At 45.3% G+C, this 24,818-nt stretch overlaps 2 protein-coding genes across 13 annotated transcripts in view; one reads left to right on the forward strand and one right to left on the reverse strand.

The window, feature by feature from the left end:
• KPNA5 (karyopherin subunit alpha 5) overlaps positions 1-24,818 on the reverse strand; it is a 418,555-nt gene that overhangs the window by 187,932 nt on the left and 205,805 nt on the right. For all 10 annotated transcript variants that reach the window (XM_078648496.1, XM_078648499.1, XM_078648491.1 and 7 more), the window contains one exon: positions 15,960-16,038. In XM_078648496.1, coding sequence (XP_078504622.1) covers positions 15,960-16,038 — 79 coding nt within the window. The remainder of the gene's footprint in view (positions 1-15,959; positions 16,039-24,818) is intronic.
• Positions 1-24,818, forward strand: part of LOC144763165 (uncharacterized) — a 233,432-nt gene that overhangs the window by 73,188 nt on the left and 135,426 nt on the right. The gene's annotated exons all lie outside the window — the stretch shown is intronic.

Consider the following 24,818-nt stretch of genomic DNA (forward strand, 5'->3'; position numbering starts at 1 on the left):
GTGAGTGTGTCACTGACCCTGTTGGGATTGTTGAGTGTTTTGTTGACCACTTTCAAACGGTGTATGCCTCTGTCTGCGATAGGGATGAGGAAGACTCCCGGTTGTTGCTTCGTGACATTGCGTTGCCCTGCCTTTCCGGAGATGACAGAGACCTCCTGGATGCACCCCTTACGGCGGACGAAGTAGCGGGGGCTATACGTTCCCTCCGCTCAGGCAAAGCAATGGGCCGCAATGGATTACCCATTGAACTTTATAAACTGCGACATGACAAAATGGCGCCCCACTTGAAGGATATGTTCCTTGAGGCTCTGGACTCGGGTTTCCTTCCCGCTGATCAGCGACTCGCCACTATTGTGGTAATTCACAAGGAGGGTAAGCCACGGGATCGTTGTGCCTCGTATAGACCTATATCTTTGCTTAATGCAGAACCCAAAATCCTAGCTAAATTGTTAGCTAATCGTTTGATTAAGGTGATCGGGGACTTGATCCATCCGGATCAGTCAGGGTTCATTCCTCATCAGAACACCGCCCTTAATCTTCGGAGACTCCACGGAGTTCTCGCGAGGGCTGAGACTCTCGCTGAGTCGGCCATTTTAGCTTCCCTTGATGCTACCATGGCTTTCGACACTATCGAATGGCCCTATCTTAGGGCGGCCCTCTCAAAATTTGGATTCGGCCCCGTGTTCATCGCTTGGGTGAAACTTCTTTATGAGATGCCCCTTGCCCAGGTGGTGGTTAACGGGAAGGCGTCCGGTATCTTCGCACTCGGACGCGGTACTCGGCAGGGCTGCCCGCTGTCTCCATTGCTCTTCGCCCTCGCACTGGAACCGTTGGCGGAGTGGCTCCGCTGGGAGCCTTCTATAAAGGGCATTCGGTGGGCTCCCGATTTCGAGGATCGTGTCTCGCTATACGCAGATGACATTCTCCTATATCTAACTTCCCCTCAGAAATCCTTAAACGTGCTCTTCGATGTTCTTACCTCCTTCGGGAAGAACTCGGGTCTCATTATTAATTGGACTAAATCCTGTGTCTACGTTTTGGCTGGTGGTCTCCCCCCATTGCCTCGTAGATTTCTGATTCAAGTAACTGAGACCGGTTTTAAGTACCTGGGGATATATGTCTCCTTGGACCCCACCGTTCGCTATGAGCGCAACTTGCTGCCCCCTCTCCAACGGCTGAAGCTAGATGTTACACGCTGGCGTCATTTGCCACTGTCACCGCTCGGTCGAGCGGCTCTCTTTAAAATGATGTCGCTGCCTAGATTTTTGTACGCGCTCCAGAACTCGTTTGACCCCGTTCCCTCTCGTTACTTTCGGGAGGTGGAGAGTCTACAACGGCAACTGGTCTGGGATGGCCGTGCACGCATTGCTCTGTCTAAACTCACGCTTCCGTGGTATGACGGAGGCATCGCCCTTCCCGACATCAGGCGCTACTACTGGGCTTCCCAATTAAGTGCGGTCAATCATGCAACGTATGTTCCCGGTCCCGCCCCTGCCTTCGCAATGGATAAACACCTCTGCCGGGGGGGGAACTTCAATAGGGCGCTGTATTCCAGGAGGCTCTGTAACACACTGACTGGACCCACTAAAGTCGCGGTACGTGTGTGGCATGATGAGCATTGCGGCCTTGGGATGGAAGGATAGACTCACTCGCGCGACCCCCCTGTATGACTCTGAAAGTCTGGGTAATTTATGGCGAACAAAAGGATTTGACAAATGGGATATGATCAGAATCACTAAGGTGGGGGATCTTTGGTCTAAAGGCGATGTTAAGACCTTTGAGGCACTTAAGACGGAGTATGAACTTGGGGACAGAGAATTCTTCAGGTACGCTCAGGTCCGACATGCCCTACTGTCGGTCTTTGCTGTGGGTACAGATATCCATGAATCCTCACCCCTTGAGGATCGTATTCTGGTTGGACATGTGCCCGACAGCACTATTTCATTAATTTACAAGAAGCTGATCTATAACAGGGCTGACCTGTTTGTGCGCCTGAGGGCCTCGTGGATTGCCGACGGTCTAGAATTAGATGATGAGGACTGGCAGTCCGCTCTGTCCTTGCCAAAAGAAGTTGCCATACCTGCACGCCTTAGATTTGTTCAACTTAAGATCCTCCACCGTGTGTATGTCACTGGCCCGAGTCTGGTGCGCATGGGTTACTCTTCTGATAGTTTGTGTAAGCGTGGCTGCGGTATGACTGGTACCTTTCTTCACATTCTATGGGAATGCCCGGAGGTGGTCGAGTTTTGGTCCCGTGTGCATGTCGTAATGGAGAGGGTCACCGGGGTGGCGCTACTGCCCGAGGCCAGGCGCTGCCTCCTGAATGTCTGGGAGCCCAATGACTACAATGCGGCACAGATTACCTGGGCGACCCTTGGTAATATGATCGCCAAAAGAGACATTGCACAGCTCTGGGGTTCCCGTAGGCCTCCGACCGTCACATTGTGGGCAGAGAATATGGACTGGTGCATGTTTCGCTAGAAGACTGTATCTGTCACGTGGAAGGCCCAAGAAGTGGGGCAGAATCTGGTCACAATGGAACACATTTCGTGGCAAGATATGCACCCCCCCACAAGATTTGTTTCCCGATGCCACCTTGTCCCCCTGATTGACATTCCAAATATTAATTAAATTGTATTGCTATTGGTTTCCTCGCTGCCCTCCCCACGAAAAACTGTGACTGTGTTATGTATGCTACAATGCTGAAGCGCCGAGTACATGGACCCATGACTGTATTCCCGATTCATTTTTGCCTTGTGTAACCTGTTAATGTTGTTGTTAATTTTCAATAAAAAAAAAAAAAAAAAAAATGAAACTCTTAAGATCTGGAGGGAAATTTGTAAAACTGGTAGACAGTGTGTTTTTCATGAGACTTTTTAGGTGGAAGGTTACAAGAAGAACAGCTCTTAGATTTTCTTTTGGTGATAAGGCTCTGCTATTTTGGTCCCAGTGAAGTGCACTGCAATGAAAGCCTGGTTTTGAGGTTTACAAAACGTTGCATATAGAAAGGCCAATATCAGATTTTAGTCACAATATCAATCATTTGTTGATGGTAATATACTAATTTCAAGAACTGTGGTGCACTCCAAGGTGTTTTCACTATGTGGAAAATGCTAACTCTCTATTGGTCTTGATGAACCATGTTCAAGAAAAATGGTTTTCTCACTTGAGGAAACATTTTCTATACATTGAGACACATTCATCAGCCAAGAAAGGAAAAAGCCTGGCATGCTGAGTAAAACATGTAGTTCCTACAGGAGCAGCAGGCTCCCAGTTGATTCCTTAGTGTAATGTTCTAATGGTTAAAAATAAAACTAGAGTGCATACGTTCTATATTTCTGACAAAAGTGTGGCACATCTGAACTCCATGGTTCTGGAATAGAAGCTGTAGAACCTACATATTTTACAAAAGAGGAGACTGCACTAATTAATAAAATGCTGGTTTCCAGACGGCCATAACAATTATATTTAGTACTCTGAAACACTAAAATGAGGACATTTTTTTTAACAAATTCTTAAATATCCTCCTCATCAATGTCAGAATTATTTTTAGTAGGCTGAGTGAAACATACTTTCAAAACCAGCAGCAGCCTGTACATGGATTCCCCAGTGGTCTACTGTAGTATCAGCATAGATTTCTAATGAGCAACTAGAGTGCCAACTTTCTATATTAATATTAAAATGAACGCCATGTTGCTTAGTAAGAGAGATTCAAATTACAGCCTTTCAAATGGAGCAGGCCGAACTAAATGCAATTTGATGTGTTAATGCATATATTAAATCAGGCATTAAAAAATATGTGAGGGTATGGATAGTTGTTTAGAAATGTTTGGCATATTATATTTTAAAGGGTAAAATAAGTCATGAGAGATATCCCCACCTACGTCCAATATCCCCTTTCCACATCTGGTTCGCCAGATTATCCATCCCGTGAAAACCATTTTCATTTTTGAAAAGTAACTCTATGTGGTAGATAAGGGAGATGTTTTAGTGTTTCATAAAAATGTGCAGCAGTAGATTTCAAGAGTTGTGCACTGGCTTCAAAATCATTTGTATGGTCATTAAAATACAAGGAAATTATAAACCTCATTTAAAAAATATATTTATGGCCTATAAAAGTATTACACTTCAAACGATATAAATGACCACATTCAAGGGAAAATAATTAAAATATGTTTAAAATGACCAACATTGTAAATCAGGCAGACCACCAAGGTTAAAATAAAAAACATACTCAACCCTGTCATGGACTACAAAAGACTTGGAACACTTCAAAAATATAGTACAAAGTGAAAATGTTGAGAGGTGGAGCCTGGACAGCCAACATGGCGGTCGCTCCCTGGAAGAGTAACGAGGGTCTGGTGCGGCTGCAGGGACCACGGGGCAGATGGGCGGTGTAACAGCCAGGAGGCCGACCGGGTTTGCGGCTCAGGCCAAGCGGTCCATGGAGGTCACGGGCGGCCCTTGCTAGACTAAATTGTCAGCCTACGGTTCTCGCAGGGGACGGTTAGTCGGGAACCAGCCCCAAGGGCAGCAACAAGGGCCCCAACAGCATCGGGGGTTGTGGGGAAAATAGCAGTGAAGGTCTGAGGGTGCAACACACAAGGTGGTGCCGCTAGAGCCCGCCAGAACCAAGAGAGAGCTGGGCAGTGGAGGATGCAAGAGATCTCAGCCAAGACTCCATTGTGAGGTGGTGTAGAGTACTCATAGGAACGCTGAAAAATGGCGATGGGGCTCTCCAGTTCCCCAGACGGTTGGAGAGAATAGGAGTGGGCAGCAGGGATGGTAGAGCTATCAGGTCTATCCTGAGTCACATGGGGCCCGAATGCAGAGGGTTCCGACTGCTCATTCCACCTGTACATCAGATAAGGTGGGCCAGGCTGGCCGGAACCCCCATGCTATGCATATCGCTGGCCTCTTGGGGCCACTGACAGGCGACCTTACAGCTACAACAGGATCCACAGAAACATTATGGGACAAGACCCACCCCGGGTGACAGGGCCCAATCCAAAATCAATACATTTACAGCCCTTACAGACGGATACAAAGGGGGCCACGGAGGAGACACCCAGACTGCCCAGAGGCAGCAAAGAGGGGTTACTACATTAATTCTTCAAGCAATCCAAGATACCTGCACCTCTCTTGATCCCAAGATAAGCGAGGTACAAGTGGATGCGGCCCTAATGTGTCAGGATTTCCGCAACATTATGGTGAGGATCATCAAGGCAGATGGCACATCTCTGTCTTAGAGGACGTACTCCTTGAGCTCAGGACTAAGGTGTCCAGCCTGACCTTGAACGCCAAGATCCTCACCGCCAGAGCTGAAGCAAGCGAAAACATAAGCCGCAGAAGCAATCTCCTCTTCGTTGGGTTTCCTGAGGGGTCAACACCTGAAGGACTTCTGGAATAATGGATTACATCCTAGATTGACTCTATCCTTTTATCGACATATTTCATAACTGAACAAGGCCACAGATCCGTGGCCCAACGCATCCCCCTGGGGGCCACACCCCGTCCCATGATTACAAAGATCCTGAATTATCGTGACACAGGCATGATCTTGCAGGAAGTGGGGCTCAAAGGCCAACCCAGGTATCAATCCGGTCAGGTGATCGTGCTCCCATGCTATACTAAGCAGGTTCAGGCCCAACGCAAATCGTACTACGACATTGAACAAATATTAAGAACCATGAGGTTGCAATAGAGGCTCCACTTCCTGGCACGCATGTGGGTTATCCTCAAAGGCAAATCCCATTTAGAGGACACCCTGGAAGAGGCCTCAAAATGGTTCATAGAAAGTTCTCCTTGCGACCAAACCCGCAGCTGCCCTAGCGGGACCGCCCAGATCTTGGAACCATGAAGTATTCAGGCACTGAGCATAGCGGCTTCGGGCACAGCAAACAATTCCACAAAAGTTGCTGCGACCTCTGGCAATGACAGGGAAGGATTGCGGGGTTCATCTGTATCAGAGAACACCACCACCAAAGGGCCCATAACCTGGATGGCAGATGACAATGGCTAACTCGGTAATGTAGGGTGACTATGGAGACTCCACCCACTCTGGAAAAAAAGGGTATGGTCCTATTGCACGCATTTAGTAGCTTGGCGACTGAACTTAAAGGCCCCCTGGTCTCCCCACTGCTAACAACAATAAAAGCTAAGCTACTTCCAACAATAGCTTATGGGAGCATACTACATCATGGCAAGAGCGCACAACTCCTGGACAAAGTTCAAATGAAAATCTACAAACGTGTATTTGCGTTACCTAACAATGCATCTCCCGCACAAGTCAGACTTGAATTCGGTTTGCAATCCCAAGTGGTGCTGAAAAAGTACGAGACCATAACATTTTAGTACGATGTTTGGATGAACCAAGAAATTGCGTTACATCGTGCAATGTGGACAATAATTAGTAAAAGTCCCAACTCTCAATACGCCAAATATCTTAAATCAACATTAGAATTAACTGACTTGGCTGGTGTTTGGGATTCTAAACTTCCAGTATCTTCCTTCAAACAGCTGGTAAAGAAGGTTGCCAACAGGCATTCGCTGCTCGACGATAAACAAACTTTCAGTCGTCGGTCCCATGCCTGGATGACAATTCAATCATATAAAAAATTAGCACCGGCAGCCTTCCTAGACCTTGCTTTCTCGCCATTCATCAAACAGAAACACCTCTACTTAAGGCTGGGTAACTTCCCAACAAACGCTGAGTCACCAAAGTGGAAGCCCCAAGAACGTGATGGATGCGGATGTGGCGCAGGAAGACAAGACTTTATCCATCTGATCTGTATCTGCCCGGCTCTGATCCAGGAAGGTCGGAGTTGGTTAAAAACCAAATTCAAGGAATATGGAACACGCACCTGCCGGTCCGCGATCATACTAATCCTATGCTCGGTAGATCCACAACTCATTTGCAGAGCAGCCAAATTCATTGACAATTTCGAGAAACAAAGAACTCTGGCAAAATCTTGAACCTGGAACACGTCTACTTTTTTAACTTGAAAGACCTATCCAATTTATAACCTTTTATCATACACACAGCAGTGTACATTTTTTGTTTTATTGTATATTGTCGTATTAATATTTTGTAATGGTTTTAATTAACTATACAATAAAATGTTTACTCACTCTGCTATGCACACCAGCACCATCTTATCCTTCAAAGACTTTAGCGGCTGGGAGCTTTAGGATGGAAACTTTGAGATCAGTTACCTTTACTGCCCAATCTTGTGACAGGAATAGTGTTCAGGCGACAGATGCTTCTATTGAAGGGGAAATATAGGTGCGAGGAAGGGGTTTTAGTTAATTTGTTGAAATGTCTGGTTTATGGATATTTCTTTGGGCACCACATTGGGTGAATGTACCTCGCAGCACTGTTTACTCGGCAGACCCACTGCCATCCACATGGTAAAGACTATTGAGAGGATACTGTGCCTCTGCAGCCTTTACAAAGCAAATCATTAATCAAGATTTATGGCCCCACACAACCCACCATGATGGCGTTCACGGTGCTGTCCTGGAATGTGAACGGTCTGCTGGACCGCCTTAAGAGTGGCGCGGTCCTGCAGCTCTTCCTCAGACACGGCCCCAGGTCGCAATGATGCAAGAAACATATTGTATGGGGACCAATTACTCCTTTCTGGTTAGGTATGGAAAGTCCCGAGTTTATCACATGGGATTTGGCTGTGGTTCTAGGAGAGTGGCAATTCTCCTCCAAAGCTCCTTGCCAATGGCGGTATCGCCCGTAAAAAGCAACACGTTGGGAAGATTCATGTTGATAGAGGGATCAATGGAGTGCTCCCTTTATAATCTCCTAAGCATATATGCCCCCCCTGCAACTTGCTACCCGCAAAATACCATCACTCACGGATCTGGCACCATCTCTCCCAGTTAGCAGGATACTTATGTGATTTCAAGGACATCATGGCTCCCATGGACTTCCTTAGGACTCCCGGTGCAGACCAGAGGAATGCCAGAAGCCTGGCCGGCTGGGCCTCTGGTCTGGGGCTCTGTGACGCATGGGGGGTCTGGAATCCTACAGCATGCCAATATACACATACATTGGCAGCCCACAGCTCTTTCTCCCACATAGACCCTGTCCTGCTGCCGGCCACAGATCTCCTCTACATGCAAGGCTCCTGCATCCTCATGATGGGAATTTTGGACCAAGCTCCGGCCATCCTTCAGGTGGGAGCCACGGGGAAGGATGGAGAAAGACAAATATGGCATCCTAACACCTGGTTCCTAACCTACAAACTGACTGTTCAAACCCTGGAGATGACCTAGAGGTTTTCCTCGACATTAACCTGAGGGATGGTTGACTCACCAGGACACTCTGAGAGGTGTGCAAGGCCAGTATGCATGGAACCCCGTTCCTGCATCAGGAGCCAGGCCCGCAGGACACAGACTTAAATAGAGCAATTGGAGATTTTGATCCTATGGATTGAAACCCATAGTGGGGGCAACCTAACAGGACTTCTGAGCCGCTAATTGGTGGTGGAGAGAGCTGACCTGTGACAACTACGTCTGATTGAGACCAGCAGATGCTGGGAGGCCTCCGCCGGAACAGTCTACAAATAGGGAGACAAGTCAGGTAAACTTCTGCACTGCCTGGCCACGAGGGAGTTACTGTTGAGGGTAGTGCCCAATGTCATTAGTCCGGACGGCACATGGGCCACAATAGGTCCAACCTTGGCCACTGCCTTTGTGCCCTGCTACAAACCCGTGTATGCTGCAAGACTAGGAGCCCGCTCATTGCAGACATTCCATTAACTACGCTAAGCCCCACGGAAAGAGAGGCTCTTGAACTGAGAATACTATTGTAGGTTGAGTAAACTCATGTTGTCCCCTCTCCTAAATTTGATCCTCGAATGACTGAGGCCACTTCTCGCCAGAATTAGACCCGGCCATTATATTGGCCTTGCTGAAACCTGACAAGCCCCCAGATCAATGTGCCTCCTACTGACCCATCTCTCTCATTAACACTGAAGCTAAAATATACGCTAAACTACTTGCTTTGTCAACTAGTCCAACCAAACCAATGTGGCTTTATTCCCTGTTGCAGCACTAGACTCTGTATCCACAGCGTTCACCTTGCTCTGGCCAGATTGAGGGAATTACACTGGGTCACAACACTGATGCTTCGCGACTCTAAGAAGGCAGCGACGCCCTTGGGCTTAGTTTGCGCTATACAAATTGCTCATTCATTCATTCATTCCCTGGACTTGGTCTTTTTCTATGAGGAGCTGGCCAAGATGGAACTGGGTCCACGATTTTGGGTCTGTGTTCAAACCTTGTATATCGGGCCACAGGTGCAGGGAATCGGGGTGATCTCCCCCAGAGTCCCAATTTGTTGGGGCACTAGACAGGGATGCCCTCTGTCCTCCCTCCTTTCTGCCCTGGCTATTGAGCCCCTGGCCTTTGTGGATACACTGCAACGCTCAAGTGAGGGGGTTTGACTGAGAGATAGCAATGGAGGATAAAATAGCTGTAGTATTCTGAGTTTAGTGTTTATGTTACTGCACTTCTCTGCATCTAGCTACTCAGCCAGTGTGAGTGTTCCAAGTTAGAATGTGAGTGCGATTGACATGGATGGAATGCTTGTGTGACTGGTATGAGGATTGGCAGTTGGAGTATGGGCTGAGTAGCTAAGAGGCTGCTCCTGGTGGGGCTGCTTGTTCCAGCATAATACCTCTTGTAAATCTACTAATGGTTAAATAAACCTACTTCTCAACTCTACCTCATCTGCCTCGGCTACATCATTACATGTATGTATGGACTCAAATGCTACAATATTCATGGCGACGATCTGGAGACTTTCCTGCGCAAAATGCCTATTTACAAGAGTTGGGAGTATCCTGCAACTGAAGTGGAACAAGCATCTATCTTCTCAAAAGTAACGAACCTCTACAAGCACGTAAAGTGGCCCCACCAGTGCCGAACACACCAGGTAGCCCTAGCAAAAGCGTGCTGTCAAGTCATCTTTAACAAGGTTTCTGCGTAGAAAATCATCACTCAAGCTGCCTATGTGATGCAGAAGAAACAACGTCTAACATAGTGCCTTGGAAGCAACAACCTTAAGCAAGCAGTGTCAACTATGAACTTAATCTGGAACCAAGGTAATTGGTGTCTGTCTGGACTAATGCGTTGAAAATGACTTTCTTTTCCACAAGATGTTGGATGTGTTACCTTCTTCGTGTGCGTCTAATCATCCGTACTAGCACTTAACATGGATGAGATCCTCCTATATTTCTGCCTGCTTAATTTATTTACGGCGCTTTGACTACTGTTTTTGAACCAAGTGTATCTTTGTCTTATCGGGAGGTGGCGTACATGGTGTGGAGTTCATCGACAAAAAAGATGTTTTTAATAGCAGTGTCAGTATCGTCTGTTCTACGTGTGCCAGATGGATATGTAATGGATATGTGAATTAAAACTTTCCTTTCCACATGAGGAGGCCATCGGAGTGAGCAATGTTCCGTTTTTTTTAAATCTGCTTTTCCTGTCAGTGGTCTTCTCTACTGTAAAGCCGGTAATAACTGTCACGCTGCGTGTAAACTTTAAAAATTGCACGCGCAACTCACCTCTTTGCCTTCAGCCTCTGTGGAACTGTCTGTGAGGCATTCCTAGCTATGCAATCTTCTGTGCTGCTGTCAGATGTCTCATAGGAGGGGCGTGCCTGCAGCCACCCGGCACAGCGTAAGGTGCGTGCATCCACCCGATGTTGACGCCGCTGGAGCGTTTTGTAGCGGAAGTGCTTTGAGGTATTAATTTGCTCTGTGCCTTTGTCCGCCACGTTGGTTCTTTGCGTTTTTATTTTTTTGCCTCGGTTGTCTTGTGCCACTGCACTTGTTCGTGATCAACTTTTACCATCCGAGGTGTTGGTACTGTTTCCTGTCTCGCAAGCAAGGTAATGTTTCATACTGCCAGCAGCTCCCGCCTGGTTGTTCATCAAACTCAGCGAGCTCCAGTGCCTGCAGCTCCGGACTGACTGCTCTTCGCTTGTGCACATCAGGAAAGATTGTTCGTCACATGTTTTAATCGAGCATGTCTTCCGCTGTGTTAATCAGTTATCTAAGTCTTGGACACTGTACTTGGTTACCAGTCCGTTTGGTGAGTAATCCGAAAGTTCATCTGTGTCAGCTGCTCCGGTCTGGTTGCTTGATTATTCGTCTTTTCTGTCTTCATCTGACATGCTGCAAAGTTCTTGGGAATGTACCGTGGAGAAGATTCTTCTAATTGTCATGAAAACATTTTCAAGGGCCTGTCTATCATCGCGGTGACAGGCACACCTATGACTGTGGTTAATTTATGTGCATATTTTTAACTTACAGCATATTCAATTTTGAAATGTATAAGAAATGTGTCATTTATCTTATGTTGGGTTCTCTCACCCTTATGTCTACACTGCATTTATGCTTGTGTCACTTTTCATATGTGGGTTCTCTCACCCTCTTCGTTTAGGGTTCTCTCACCCTCATTTCAATGCTTTAGTTTGGTACATGAGTTCTCCCACTCATGTCTGCGCAAAGTTTTGGTTAAGGGTTCTCTCACCCTCATTTGCATCACTGTATCCCTGTTTTAGGGATGGGTTTAGGTTGTAATCCTATTTCCCCTCATGGTTTTACTATTTGTTAACCCTCATGTCTGGGTTATAGGGTTTAAGTTTTTGTTTAGGACTTTATGCCTTCTCTACCTGTGTTGGACACCTTGTTGTGCGTTTGTGCGTGCATGTCGCACTGTGCGAATTTCTCTTTTGTGTCCAGTGTGTAAGACGCCCTGTGCATCACATTTTCTCAATGTCTTGTGTAAGCTGTTGTGCTTCACTTTTTACCTATGTGTTGGTTTGACACTTTGTGCTGCACCTGTTTGTGCCGCGTGTGTGCTTGGGTCCTGTCCCTTGTTACACCTCCTTTTGTTTGGTTATGGGTAACCCCATATTTTCTCAGTTCCTCTCATGAGGAGTGGAAATTTTGCCACTTTGTGCTGCACTTTCTTGTGCCGCAAGTGTTCTCAGGTCTGTCCTTTGTAACACTTTCGTCTATGGGTATCCCCATATTTTCAGTGTTCCTCACATGAGGAGTGGAATTTTTGCCACATTGTGCTGCACTATCTTGTGCTGCGTGTGTTCTTAGGTTTTTCCTCTGTAACACCTTCATTCATGGGTAGCCCCATATTTTCAGTGTTCCTCACATGAGGAGTGGAATTGTTTTGCCACAGTGTGCTGCACCTTTCCGTGCTGCATGTGTTTTCTTGGGTTTGTCCCTTGTTACACCTTCGCTTATGGGTTAGTCCCATTGTCTTTTTAGTTCCTCTCTTGAGGAGTGGCTTTAGGTGGTCACTGTCTACCTTCGTGAAGACGTTTTCTTCACGTTAGGTCTTGCTCACTTGTTGTTTGTGAGTTCGTCTCATATTTCATTTTCTTTTTCTTCAGTATTGAAGGAGGAGGATGGTGTCAGTGTTAGTATTTACTGTCTCCTTCTTCCTTCTTTCCTGGCTTTTGTCCGTTTACTCTCTCGCGGTGTGAAGTCCTTCTCATCCCTGGGTTCACGGATAAATATTACTACTGTATACTTTGATTGTGAATAGTTTTCTTCTTCGCTCTCTGGTTCTCTTTTGTTTTTCATTTCGAGAGGGAGAGGATGTGTAGTATTCTGAGTTTAGTGTTTATGTTACTGCACTTCTCTGCATCTAGCTACTCAGCCAGTGTGAGTGTTCCAAGTTAGAATGTGAGTGTGATTGACATGGATGGAATCCTTGTGTGACTGGTATGAGGATTGGCAGTTGGAGTATGGGCTGAGTAGCTAAGAGGCTGCTCCTGGTGGGGCTGCTTGTTCCAGCATAATACCTCTTGTAAATCTACTAATGGTTAAATAAACCTACTTCTCAACTCTACCTCATCTGCCTCGGCTACATCATTACATGTATGTATGGACTCAAATACTACAATAGCCCTCTAAGCTTATGAAATCCCTTTGTTTATGGCTCCTTCAGCAGAACCTGGACTCAGTCTTATTACCATCCTTGCTGCCTTCAGTGAGACATCGGGTCCAACAGTAAACTGGACTAAATCCCTATTGATCCCTCTTAGAGGGGACAGAGATGATGAGAACGGGTACCCTACCCTGCTGATCCAGCACCTAACCTTTCATTACTTAGGGATCCAGATCACATGGGAACCAGACCTAGCCTGGAGTCTCAGTCTTTGCCCCCTCACTCGAACAATCCGGACCAATCTAGACAGATGGCCTAAATTGCCACTAGGTAGAAGGCTTTTCATAAAATGTTGGCCCTTTCACACGTTCAATAAGTCCTTTAGAATTTCACGTTCCCTATCCCCACCTACGGGTTCGCCGCCATAACCTCTTGTGTTCGGAAATTCCTCTGGGCCGACAAACTTCCTAGGATTTCTCTTGATGAATAGGGTGGTACGACACGAAGGGTTCAGGCTGTGACAACATTGCCATTTCCAGGCTGAGGGAGATCTGAGAGGACGACCACATGAAATCCTCTCAGGTCCTTGATACTGAGTTTTCTCTTCACAAATCACAATTCTTCTGATACCTCACTTGTGGTCATGCGCTCTTCCGATAGTGGGGGGCGCTGGCTGGACCTCCGGAATACAAAGCCCTGCATCTCCCAGATCTACAGAGCCCTAGTTAATCATTCTCCATGTACACTGACGGACCTGAAGAAACGATGGGAGGGGTTGCCAGGCCCGCTGGATGGAGTGGAGCAGAAGGAGGCATGTATGGCCCCACGCACCCTAGCCGTCTCAGCCTGGCTGCGTCTTGTTCAACTGAAATATCTGCACTGCACTTATTACACACCCAAGCATCAGTGATAAGCCCACAAACTGCCCAACCCTGCATGCACTAGCTGCCGGAGGGACAAGGGTGACTTCTACCATATGGTATGTTAGTACCCCATCAATCAGAAGTACCGGTTGCGCATATTCGCAACCTTATCAGCAGTTCTGGGTCAGAGCCTTGAGGAATCACCCAGGGTCGTGCTGCTGGCTCTGGTGGATGAGATGGGAGGCCCAAGGGGGGGATGGAAAGCAAACCTTATTGAGGCTGGGCACACTGTTAGCGGAAAGGGACGTGGCGAAATATTAGAGGTCATTTAAGGGCCCAACACTAACCGAGTGGAGGGCGGACATGAACCTCTCCCCGCAAAACTGGCGAAACCGATGTATTTAGCCCGAGGATGCCCTGGAAACATCAGAAGATATGGGGAAAATGGTGAGCATGCTACAAGCTAGACACTGTGAAATATATGTACTCCAAGGGGTAAGGATCGTTGAATGTGGGCCACTACTGGTAATGTATATGGGATCCACTGCTGGAGCCTGCAATGTGAATGATTACTATGCGCCTATGCTAAAACAGATAAAAGTGTTATCAAAGTGAAAATGTTTTCAGGACCTCATTTGTTTCTGGAATTTTTTTTAGTAGCCAAGGCAAGAACCATTTTCATAAGCATATTCAGTCTTCTGCACACGACAATGAATGATTCTAAAACTGTCTTCTGCAGTAGCATGTCTCTTAGTGCAGGCACATTCTGTTTCCAAGATGAACATTCTATTTTTTTTTTAGATCACTGTGATTTTCATAGGCATTTGTTAGTGAATAAGGGTGTAGTTATATATATGGCTTGATACTGTAATGTGGTTTGTCTCAAGTACCAGAGATGAAGCTCCTCGGTAGACATTGCTTAACAAATTGCTGTGTATATTTCATTTTCTCCTCTCCAACAACTTATTGTAAAGCGCTCTGATATCCTTCCGGATCTTATTTGCGCTATATAAAACTTTATAAATAAATAAATAAAAATAAAAACGGCAGCATTTTTGGTTTCGTAAAGCTGTTTGATTTACAGTTAAGAACTAGGAGCTGTCAATAATGAACATGTTTTCCATCAAGGGGTTCTTTGTGAGAACACAAGCAGAGTGAAATCATATTTGTATTTGCTGATATGTAAAAACAGAGGTGAAAATAAAATCGCTATATTTGACTGCTAACCCAAAAACTATTTTTATGTTGTCTGAGGTGACCTCATGTACCAGCTGGGCAGTAGAATAAGAGACATGAGGGAGCCACTTACAACACACCTCTTAAACCATTCTCTCGCTGTCTTGCTGCCCTGACTTAAAAAAAAACATACTATGTGTTCTACCACCTTTTTCCTACCCCTGTACTGCATTACCTCGATCTGTTAAAGTGTTCCAAAAAAGCAGAGAATACTTGACATACTGCAGAGTAATACCCTTAACTATAACAAGACAAAGGAACACCGTCTATTGCCATTCTGCCTGCCCTTCCACCTTCACCTTTATTCAAACAGGAAATACATGATGTCCTCCAACCCTTTCAACCCTGCATACAAAACACCAAAACACCTAGCTCCCAGCTACTTTCTCCTATGCCCTTCTGGCTTTTCACCCCTCTCTGATCTCTCAGAGGACTTGTATCATGACATGCCAGGTGCCAAGTTAGTAGGCGTTTTTGGAGAATTCCTCTCAGCATGGATAAAGTTACACTACAAGAGCTACTGCCAGGATGGATTAAAACCCCATGTCACAGGAGGGCCAACTAGACTAGCAAGAGTAGTAGTGGTCGGTGATAACAGAGCATCGTGTCTTTCTCCCAACTACCTAGGCTTGCAGAGTGCTGAGGTAGCAGAGAGGCAGTAAACCATGAAATGCTCTCCTTTGGAGACCAGGGAGGGCAGCACATTTGTGTTTGTCAGGCATTGGCTTCATAATACGGAGGTATCACTGCTCTGATACATGAGCAGAGAAAAAAACTGAACTCCTTTTTTCACCACCCTCAGGACACAGCAATAAATAACCACATTTCAAACCTGGTGATCTAGATATTCGGTGTCAATGAAAACCATGCAGAACAGATTGATGAGAATATAACACTATTTTAAAGTTACAGAGAATGTCTTACCTGTGTTTGAATGTCATCGCCTGTCACAATATTGCCGACAGCTCTTAATGCTGGAGACACCACTTTATAGTCAGTATGCCTAAATAAAAAGCATGAATAAGATGAAGGTTTGTGCTGAAATTTTAATAAGCAAAGTTTTCAAGAAGGATTTCTCACACTATTTCTGCATAGTGCAATAAAATTATAACAATACGTGGGAGTGGTCTCAGATAAAACATATCAAATAAACTCAAATTGAAGGATGTAATATTAATAACAATCTATATACATAATGTAAAACCGCACATATATCGAGGTGACAGAGAGGAAAAAAATCAGGAGAGAAGGAAACATAGATGATAGAGAATCAGCTTAACATTGGCAATCAGCTTTACATCACAATACACTAATGTTAATTATCTTTCCGTCACCAACCGGCAGTGGATTAACATGAAGAATGTAAAGAAAAGCACATTTAAAGAATTGCTAATTTAAATTTAGCAAAGTCCCCTGTGAATTACATTTATTAAATCTATTATCTAATGCTTAAGTAACATACATTTACAAAGGTTTCCTCCGTGAGCTTTAATTGCACAAATAGCTTGCTTTATATATAATAATTCATATGAACCCTGGGTCAATGTTTCTATTTTCAATTTCTGTATTTTATTCAACTTAATATGTAACTCTATGTGTTTAGCTTCAGTGGTAATAAAACCATAAATTAGTGAAGTGTAAGTTAAACTATTGAACATATATTTTTTATATTGGTGTACATATAGTACCACAGTCAATACAGATAGTTTGTTTTCACTGTCAAGTCTTCTATTAATGGGAAACAAAGGTTTATACAAAGCTTTGTTCAATTCTTGATCGATATGAGCCCATGTTATGACTTTGAGCTGTTATCTATGACTGATATGTCACTTGCTTTGATGATGCAGGCACCTTAATACCAGAGAATACAAATGCATTTTTAGATGTGTGACATTAATAACACACATTCCTACTATTGTGAAGAGCAATATTTCAAGTTAAACTGGGCTATGTGAGCGTACATAGGACCTGATTTATATATTGGCGGAGAAGGAACTCCATTGCAACAGCAACAGTTCCCTTTTTGCCAAGACTATGGTCCGCCCACTGACTTAAATTCAGGCGGTCCATAGTTTGATGCCGGCAGAGACTACTCCAGCTCTGTTGTGGTCAAACTCTTCTGATGGAGTAAGGGCTGTCGGATGTCAGCCTCCAGGCCTCTTGCACCCTTTTCCTGTCCCACCACCCTCAAGGAACTACTAGTCCCAGAACTCACTGTGAGGGCTATCGCCTTGTATGCTTTCCCATGCTGCACAGGTTCCTTCCCTTTTTAGGTTTTGCTTGGCAATGCGTACGAAGTACGCATGCGCTAGCAAAATCTTATGTTTTGCTCTGTGGGGTCGGGTATCCGCACCCTCCTCGCCCCCTCCTCCCATTGGCTAGCTCCATAAATGGAGGCTAGCCATTGTAAATGTAAATGTAAATGTAAATGTATTTCGATTTATATAGCGCACGAATCACCCAGGGGTCTCAAGGCGCTTGCTTAGGGAACCCGTCCTGGTATTCCCCTGTGAGATATCCCGGCAGGGTATTCACAAGGTGAAAGCCAGGCATCCCGCCGCGAGGGGCCGTAGTGGAGATTAAGCAAGCTATTGCCCAGAGTCGCAGAGTGTGACCCCGTGAGTCGAGTAGGCACCGGAGCGAGAATTGTCGAGTCCGTGGAATTTTTGAGCCCGAGACCCGCCAAGGCGGGGAATCGAACCCTGGTCCACGGCTGATCTCAGCTTCCGGGTCTGCCGCCTCTAACCACTGAGCCACGCTTCTCCATTGGGAGCCGGATCTGTCCGTCAAGGCCGGACCAGATTCGGGGGCGTTCCCGACATTTTTTCCCTCTCCGCCTCTGCGATGTCGTCATCGCGGCGGTGGGCGGAGTTTCGTTTTAAAAAAAAATGTGTTTGTTTTTCCCATTACGCGGCCGACCGCCGCTGGAGGAAGTCGAGGTGAGTGCTGCCGTTCCCTCCCCCCTCCCGCTGTCCGTGAGCCCCCCCCGCCCACCTCCCGCGTCTCATGTCGATTAGTTTCTGGAGCTCGGCTCGGGTCCATTCCCGCCCCCCTCCCGCTTCCCGCCCCCCCTCCCGCTCGGAAGTGCATGTGCAGTTGCTCGTGTACTATCATTACAGTGTGGATTTTTTTTTAAACTTTATTCGGTAATTTTAATGTTGGTTGTGCTCCTGAAACTATGCCCAATCCTGTAGTGGCTAACACTGGTTTTATTGTGGTTGATCACTATCTCTCATGACCATGGGCAAAAACAGTGGAGAATGCCCAAAGTTAATTACCAGAGGTTGATTGATTCTCATTCCATCCATAATGCTCGTGCTGCCTCAGTCGCCCCAAATGGTTTGGGCGTGACCCGATGTGTGCCGGATACGGCTGTGGCATGGTACCCACAACTGTACCTCGCCGATGAAGCTGAAACACATCTGGGGTAACTTTCTCTTATCAGGGCGCTTGTATCCTAGCAGTTCAGGCTGTACTGGCCCTTTTAGGAAGTGGCCAAGACTGAATCGAATGCAGCTGGGTGCTGGCTAGAACAGAATAAATAAGATGAAAATGATGGAATGGAATGTGCCCAGAATAATTATCAGTGAATTAGGTTAATTTATGGATTTCAGTTCATTATTTTTATGCTAAGTGCGCCAGACCGTTCATCCTTTTCACGTCCTAATACACTAGGCTCATTCCCCGCCTTGATTTCCTCCAGCACAATTTAATTAGAAGGCACACCCAAGGTGACGCAGGTACAATTTTATTAAATTCTTCTAACGTTTTTCAAATCAGGGCTGCTCCTGTTTTTTAATATCAGTGAACCAAGATGTTTTCGAAAGCGCTCTTGGACGCCCTGCCGCACTCGCCGCTGTATGTAGCATACTCTCTTCTGATTAGTTAAATTGGATGGTTAACATTTGGATTCGCTGGTTGGGTTTGTTTGTTAAGCAAAGGTCTGTATTATGCATTAAGGAGAACCCCCCCCGTATATTTTTTACACTGGTTTGACCATAATAATTTTCATTGAGACTGGAAGCCTGGGCTGTGAGACCTTCCTATGCTCGACCGAATAGTCAAGTTATTCGTTTTTTTTGGACTTGTATTGCATTGCACTTGTTTTCTTTGTTTTATGTAGCTCTGACGTCCATCACTCACATGCTCAGTGCTTGAAATGGAAAAATCGAAGAGCAGGTACCCTGTAGCAGAGGACTTTCTTACTTCTGAGAAGTGCTGGCACTCTCCACTTAAAAGTATTACGCCTTTGTTTAGAAGTATAGGTGCTCTCCCTCTCAAAATAAAGAAGTGCAGGTACTCCGTACCTGACAGTCCCTGCCCATTTAAAGCACTGTACTTGCAGCCCCTCCTCAACATAGTGGTACTCGATCTAGGCTCCCTGCCCATTTAAAGCACTGTACTTGCAGCCCCTCCTCAACATAGTGGTACTCGATCTAGGCTTTGCGGTACGTTTTTATATCATGAGTTTGTGTTGGAGAGATATTGTCATTCCATGGGTGTGCGCTCAGCACTTGAACGTCCAGTTTTGATGCTCTCTTCATCCGTGAATTAGTTGTTCATTACCAGGACCGGCTTCCCAAATAAAATGGCCGGATTTCATTATCTTCTGTAGTCTTGGGAGAGTAGATTCTGACTGAAGTCTTACCAGTTACAACCTCAAGAGAGAAATGCAACTGGGATAAACCATGCCTACGTTCACAATCGCCCTATGTTGATTATTTTGGTTTCTCTGTAACTAAACTGCATTGCATGGCATGACTAAAAAGGTGCTGTTTGTCTGCAAAGTACATGAAATTAGCTAGGACTAGCAGGAAGTTGCACTACATACAATAAATTCGTACTTTAGTCTTAAACATGTTTTTTTTTTAATTGTTGCGGCCAGATCCCTCTTCCCCTTGGTTGCCTTTTAGCTTTCCAGTAATGTTGGAGAATTATTGTTCAACTTGGTGAATGACTGGCCTACCGGACACTAAGGCACTGGCAGATGGGCCAGCATGAAACAGGCAAAGTGTTTTTTTTCATCACGTCCCACACATTGACCCTTTAAAGCCGACCCTTGAGCCGACCCTATGTATTTTACTCTCTAGGGGCTCGCAGTGTGTGGATGGGGGCTCGCAGTGTGTGGATGGGGGCTCGCAGTGTGTGGGGGGGGGGCTTGCAGTGTGAGGGGGTGCTCTGTGTGTGGGGGGGCTCGCAGTGTGTGGGGGGGCTCTGTGTGGGTGTGTGTGGGGGGCTCTGTGTGGGTGTGTGTGGCGGGGCTCTGTGTGGGTGTGTGTGGGGGGGGCCCTGTGTGTGTGTGTGTGTGGGGAGGCTCTGTGTGGAGGGGCTCTGTGTGGGGGGGCTCTCTGTGGGTGTGTGGCATTTGCGAGAGATTAGGCTATTGCCATTGTAAATGACAATGCCATTTATTTATCTGTTTTCAAAACGAACACATAAATAAAAAATTTGTCATTTACAATGCCAATAGCTCTAACTTTTACAAAGGCAAAACCGTTGCATTGTAAATGCTTGTTTTTTCCTGCCTCGGACGCGAGGCGTGTCTTTCTTTATTTTTGCACTGACTGCGCGAGACATGCCATTAATCACGCCCTGATTGTTTTCAACGGTGGAGCTGGGCTTTCTCTGAGAAGTACGTGTTGGTTGTACTTCTTCCCTGACACGTTCATTTTTTTTATTTCTTTAACGTGTGTGTGGGCGTTTAAATATTGAGCCTGCCAAATTCTGACTTGCACAGTTCACAGCGTTAAATCTCGCTGTATCCGTTTGTTTTTTGTTAGTTCTACCTGACTCCTGCCTCAAGTCAAAATATATATGTTTTTTGGCCGCTTGTCCTCCTGAAGACTTTTATCTTTATTCAAGCTGCAAATAGTGGACCTGCCTGATTTTTCTTTGGACTCTTTATTCCTGGGGCGCAATAAAGGAACACTGCTAAAGGAACACTGCTTATTTTTCACTTCCCTTGAAAAATCTTGGAGCGACTCATTTAAGTTCATGCGGTTAATGTGCATGTAAGTATGGGCAAGCATACAATGTGAATTCTTGACCTTTAGAAGTTACTATATGCAAGGCTTTCATATCTCTATAAACTTCTTACTTTTGTCTCCCTGTCCCTCTGCAGGATTATCCGCTTTACAGTTCCTTCATTCGGAAAGATATCCAGGTGGTCCTTTCCTGTCTCTCCACTCCCTGGGGGTATTAGTATATCTCAGTGTGCCTAATTGGTTTGAGGTGGCTATACCCTACAGGAGTGAAGAGGCGTCATCTTCGCTCCCGTGGATCTTGGTTCTGCTGGTCTGGGAATTGGAAACTCTAACATCGGAGGTTTGACTATGCTCAATGCCCCCTTGCCATGGGAGGAAACTCTCATGACGAGACTGGGGACGGGGCGTTGTTTTGGGATTTTCTTTTTGAAAATAAAAAACAAATAACTTTGACGTTAGGCTCCATAATGTTTGATGGAGTTGTCTACTTGAAATGGCTTCTGGGACAGAGGACATTTCACACATTTAGCTTAGTTTTGACTTTCTTTTTACATCTTCTAAAGTGATAAACACCTATAAGTACAACACCCTAAATAGATATCTGAGTTTTGGATTAGGAAATTGTTGTTAAGCTGCTACAAAAACTATTCAAATTCTCAATGAAACTGCTGTTAAACATTCTGTCCAGGCAAGTGGTTCTTGCTTACTAATTTCAGTGCAAATAAATATTGAGCCGATTGTCCTAAAGGGATTGATTCCATCAAAAATCTCAGATGCATGCATAAAATAAATCTACAAGATATTATTTTTTAAAATTTTTATTTTGAGATTGAATTGGCCACAACACTGATAGAGAAGATCCTGCCCTTTATTCCTGTTGCCCTACAAAAATCAGTAGTAATATGTCTAGTGCTGTTGAAACTCGACTACTGTAATAGTCTCTATTTAAACACAAACAAACATGTGCTAAACAAACTTCAGACAGTGCAAAATGCTGCAGCAAGGGCTCTCTTCAAGCTTCCCAATTATCATTCGGCTTCCACAGCTATCCAACGGCTTGACTGGCACCCAGTCAGGGCCAGATTCATTTTTAAATCACTATATATAGTCTATAATGCCATACATGGTCAAGGTCCAGCCTTCCTGAGCTCGGCCTTCTCCATCTACCTTCCATCAAGACCTCTAAGATCAGCATTGTCTATATTCGTGTCAGTTCCTCGTTTTAGACAAGTTAAATAGGGCGGCCACGGATATGTATTGAACTCATCCAAGGCCTAGAACTCTCACCACCTTGTTATCAAATCTCAACCTAATCTGTTAGCCTTCAGGAAGGCTCTCAAGACATGCCTTTTTACTTTACATTAATTTCTAGGCACCACAGTTTGCTCAGGTTGCTCACTCAGCTAGAGCCACAATGCCTTATTGGTATTCGAGCACTTATAAAACTACTTAACATAACATAACTAAACAAACCTATTTTTCGCCCGATCTGCCTATATCCTTCATTTTGAGGTACTTAAATTTGAAAACATTCCTCATGTGAAAAATGTATACTAATTGTATTTGGCTGTTGTTTGTGGTAAAGAAACACGGTTTGCTCAACAGAAATGCATACAGAAAGGTTTTGTAGTCACTAGTCACATTTAAAATTCATAATTACAATTGACTGATCAAGAAAACAATTTCAGATATAATCATAGGCTGCCCTTTGGAATGTTTAATGGCTAGAAAATAAACATTATTTAATCAACAGCTGCCCAAGTGAAACGCTATAATCAATTATTAGATTGTCTGTTAAAGATGTGCTTTTTTCAGTGGTATATACCGTTATACCAGTTTTTAAATGTTACATACTGTGGTTAATGAATTACTTTTTTTTGTTATTTTCACCAGTAAATTCGTGTGCTGTTCGTTTTTCAAATTCTTCTCCTTCTCTATAAACTTGAGTTATCATACTATGCCTTTCTAGCCAGCTATGAAGAAGGGAAAGACATGATCCACGAAAGGCTTCTTGGCTACAGGTCATGTTATTGTTTAATGGCTCTTACCAGCTGTTACCTTTCATTTGGAACAGCCACAGCACGCTGCTCAATGTAGAATACAGCATCAAATTGGTTTATTATTAATTTTGAAAATGAAGTTAAACTTCATTGTTAAACCATAAAAAATAATTATTTACTTACTTTCAAAATGTGGTTTTGGCTCAGCTCCACCGTTTTTCTTTTCATGATTTACCAGTAAGATCAGGCCACTGACATGATGGATATTAGCAGTGCAGGGCCATTAGATTGAATGAATGAATGAATGAATGAACTGAGTTTTATCATGCGCATACTTTGCCCAATGGGCGTCAAGGCGCCTAATTCAAATAATACAGCTCGCAAATCAAACCAGCGATCTCTCATTGGTAGGCTTTGATAAAGTACCACGTCTTAAGGGCCTTTTTAAACAGATCAATTGAGGGTAGAGATTTGACCTCAATTGGAAGAGAATTCCAAAGCTTAGGAGCGGCAGCAGGAAAGGCTCTCGCTCCCCATCTGGCTAGCCTTGTACGGGGCACTACCTACTTGGGATATAGCGGGTAAACAGAGACCCAAGTGCATCGTCCGTGCCAGCCGCAAGAGCTCTGTATGTAAGACATAGAATCTTAAAAAAGACTCTATGCTGAACAGGGAGCCAATGAAGATCTCTCCTAGCAGTCGTGGCTGAAGATGCCAAAGGAAGGGCCAGAACAAAACGCGCTGCAGCATTCTGCACGATTTGCAGTCGATGGATAAGGCCCTTGTTGGACTCCACATACAGGGAGTTGCAATAATCGAGCCTGGAGCCAACAAGAGCGACTGCAATCTGCTTACGAGCCTGGAGAGAAAGATAGTTACGGATCCTATTTAGGATCCTGATAACACCCCAGCAAGTGGCCACGGTCCTATTTACTTGGAGCGTCATAGAGAGTGAGGTGTCAAAGACCACGCCGAGATTTCTGGCTGATTGGGAGGGAGTGGGCAGATGCAAAGAGATGAAGGCCACCAATCGCTCAACCAAACATCTTGGTCTTTCCCAAAGACCAAGACCTCTGTCTTGTCGCCATTTAGCTTTAGGGAATTGATGATCATCCAATCTGCCACATGCTGCATGCATGACCTAAAGCTAATGGCAGATGTATGGACAGAGGAATGAGCCAGTGACACCATGATCTGGGTGTCATCGGCGTAGGACACCACCTCCATCCCCTGCGATCTTACTAGTCTAGCAAGGGGGGCCACATAGATGTTAAACAGGGTCGGACTAAGGGCCGACCCCTGTGGCACCCCACATTGCAATGACTTGGCAGGGGAGAGGAAACTTCCAAGCTTTACTCTCTGTTCTCTACCAAGGAGAAAGGAGTTAAGAAGATTCAAGGCCGGCCCAGTAACCCCTGCCTCCCTAAGCCGAGATGTTAAAATGGCGGGAGACAGGGTATCGAACGCGGCTGTGAGATCTAATAGGACAAGTACTGTAGTTTGGCCACTATCCACTTTGCGTCGGATGTTATCTACTACAACAGTGAGTGCGGATTCGGTACTGTGATGCTTTCTGAATCCGTGCTGTGTGTTATCAAGATACTCACTGGTCTCAAGAAAAGTGGAGAGGTGAGAGTTGAGGTGTGCCTCCAATATTTTTGCAGGGGCCGGGAGCAGAGAGATTGGCCTGAAGTTTTTAAGAAGGCCAGGATCCAAAGACGGTTTCTTGAGGAGAGGCTTCACAATAGCCTTCTTCCACACTGGTGGAAAGGAACCCTGGACAATAGCCCTATTCATGA

This window comes from Lissotriton helveticus, chromosome 6 (assembly GCF_964261635.1).
Source record: "Lissotriton helveticus chromosome 6, aLisHel1.1, whole genome shotgun sequence".
Lineage (NCBI taxonomy): Eukaryota > Metazoa > Chordata > Amphibia > Caudata > Salamandridae > Lissotriton > Lissotriton helveticus.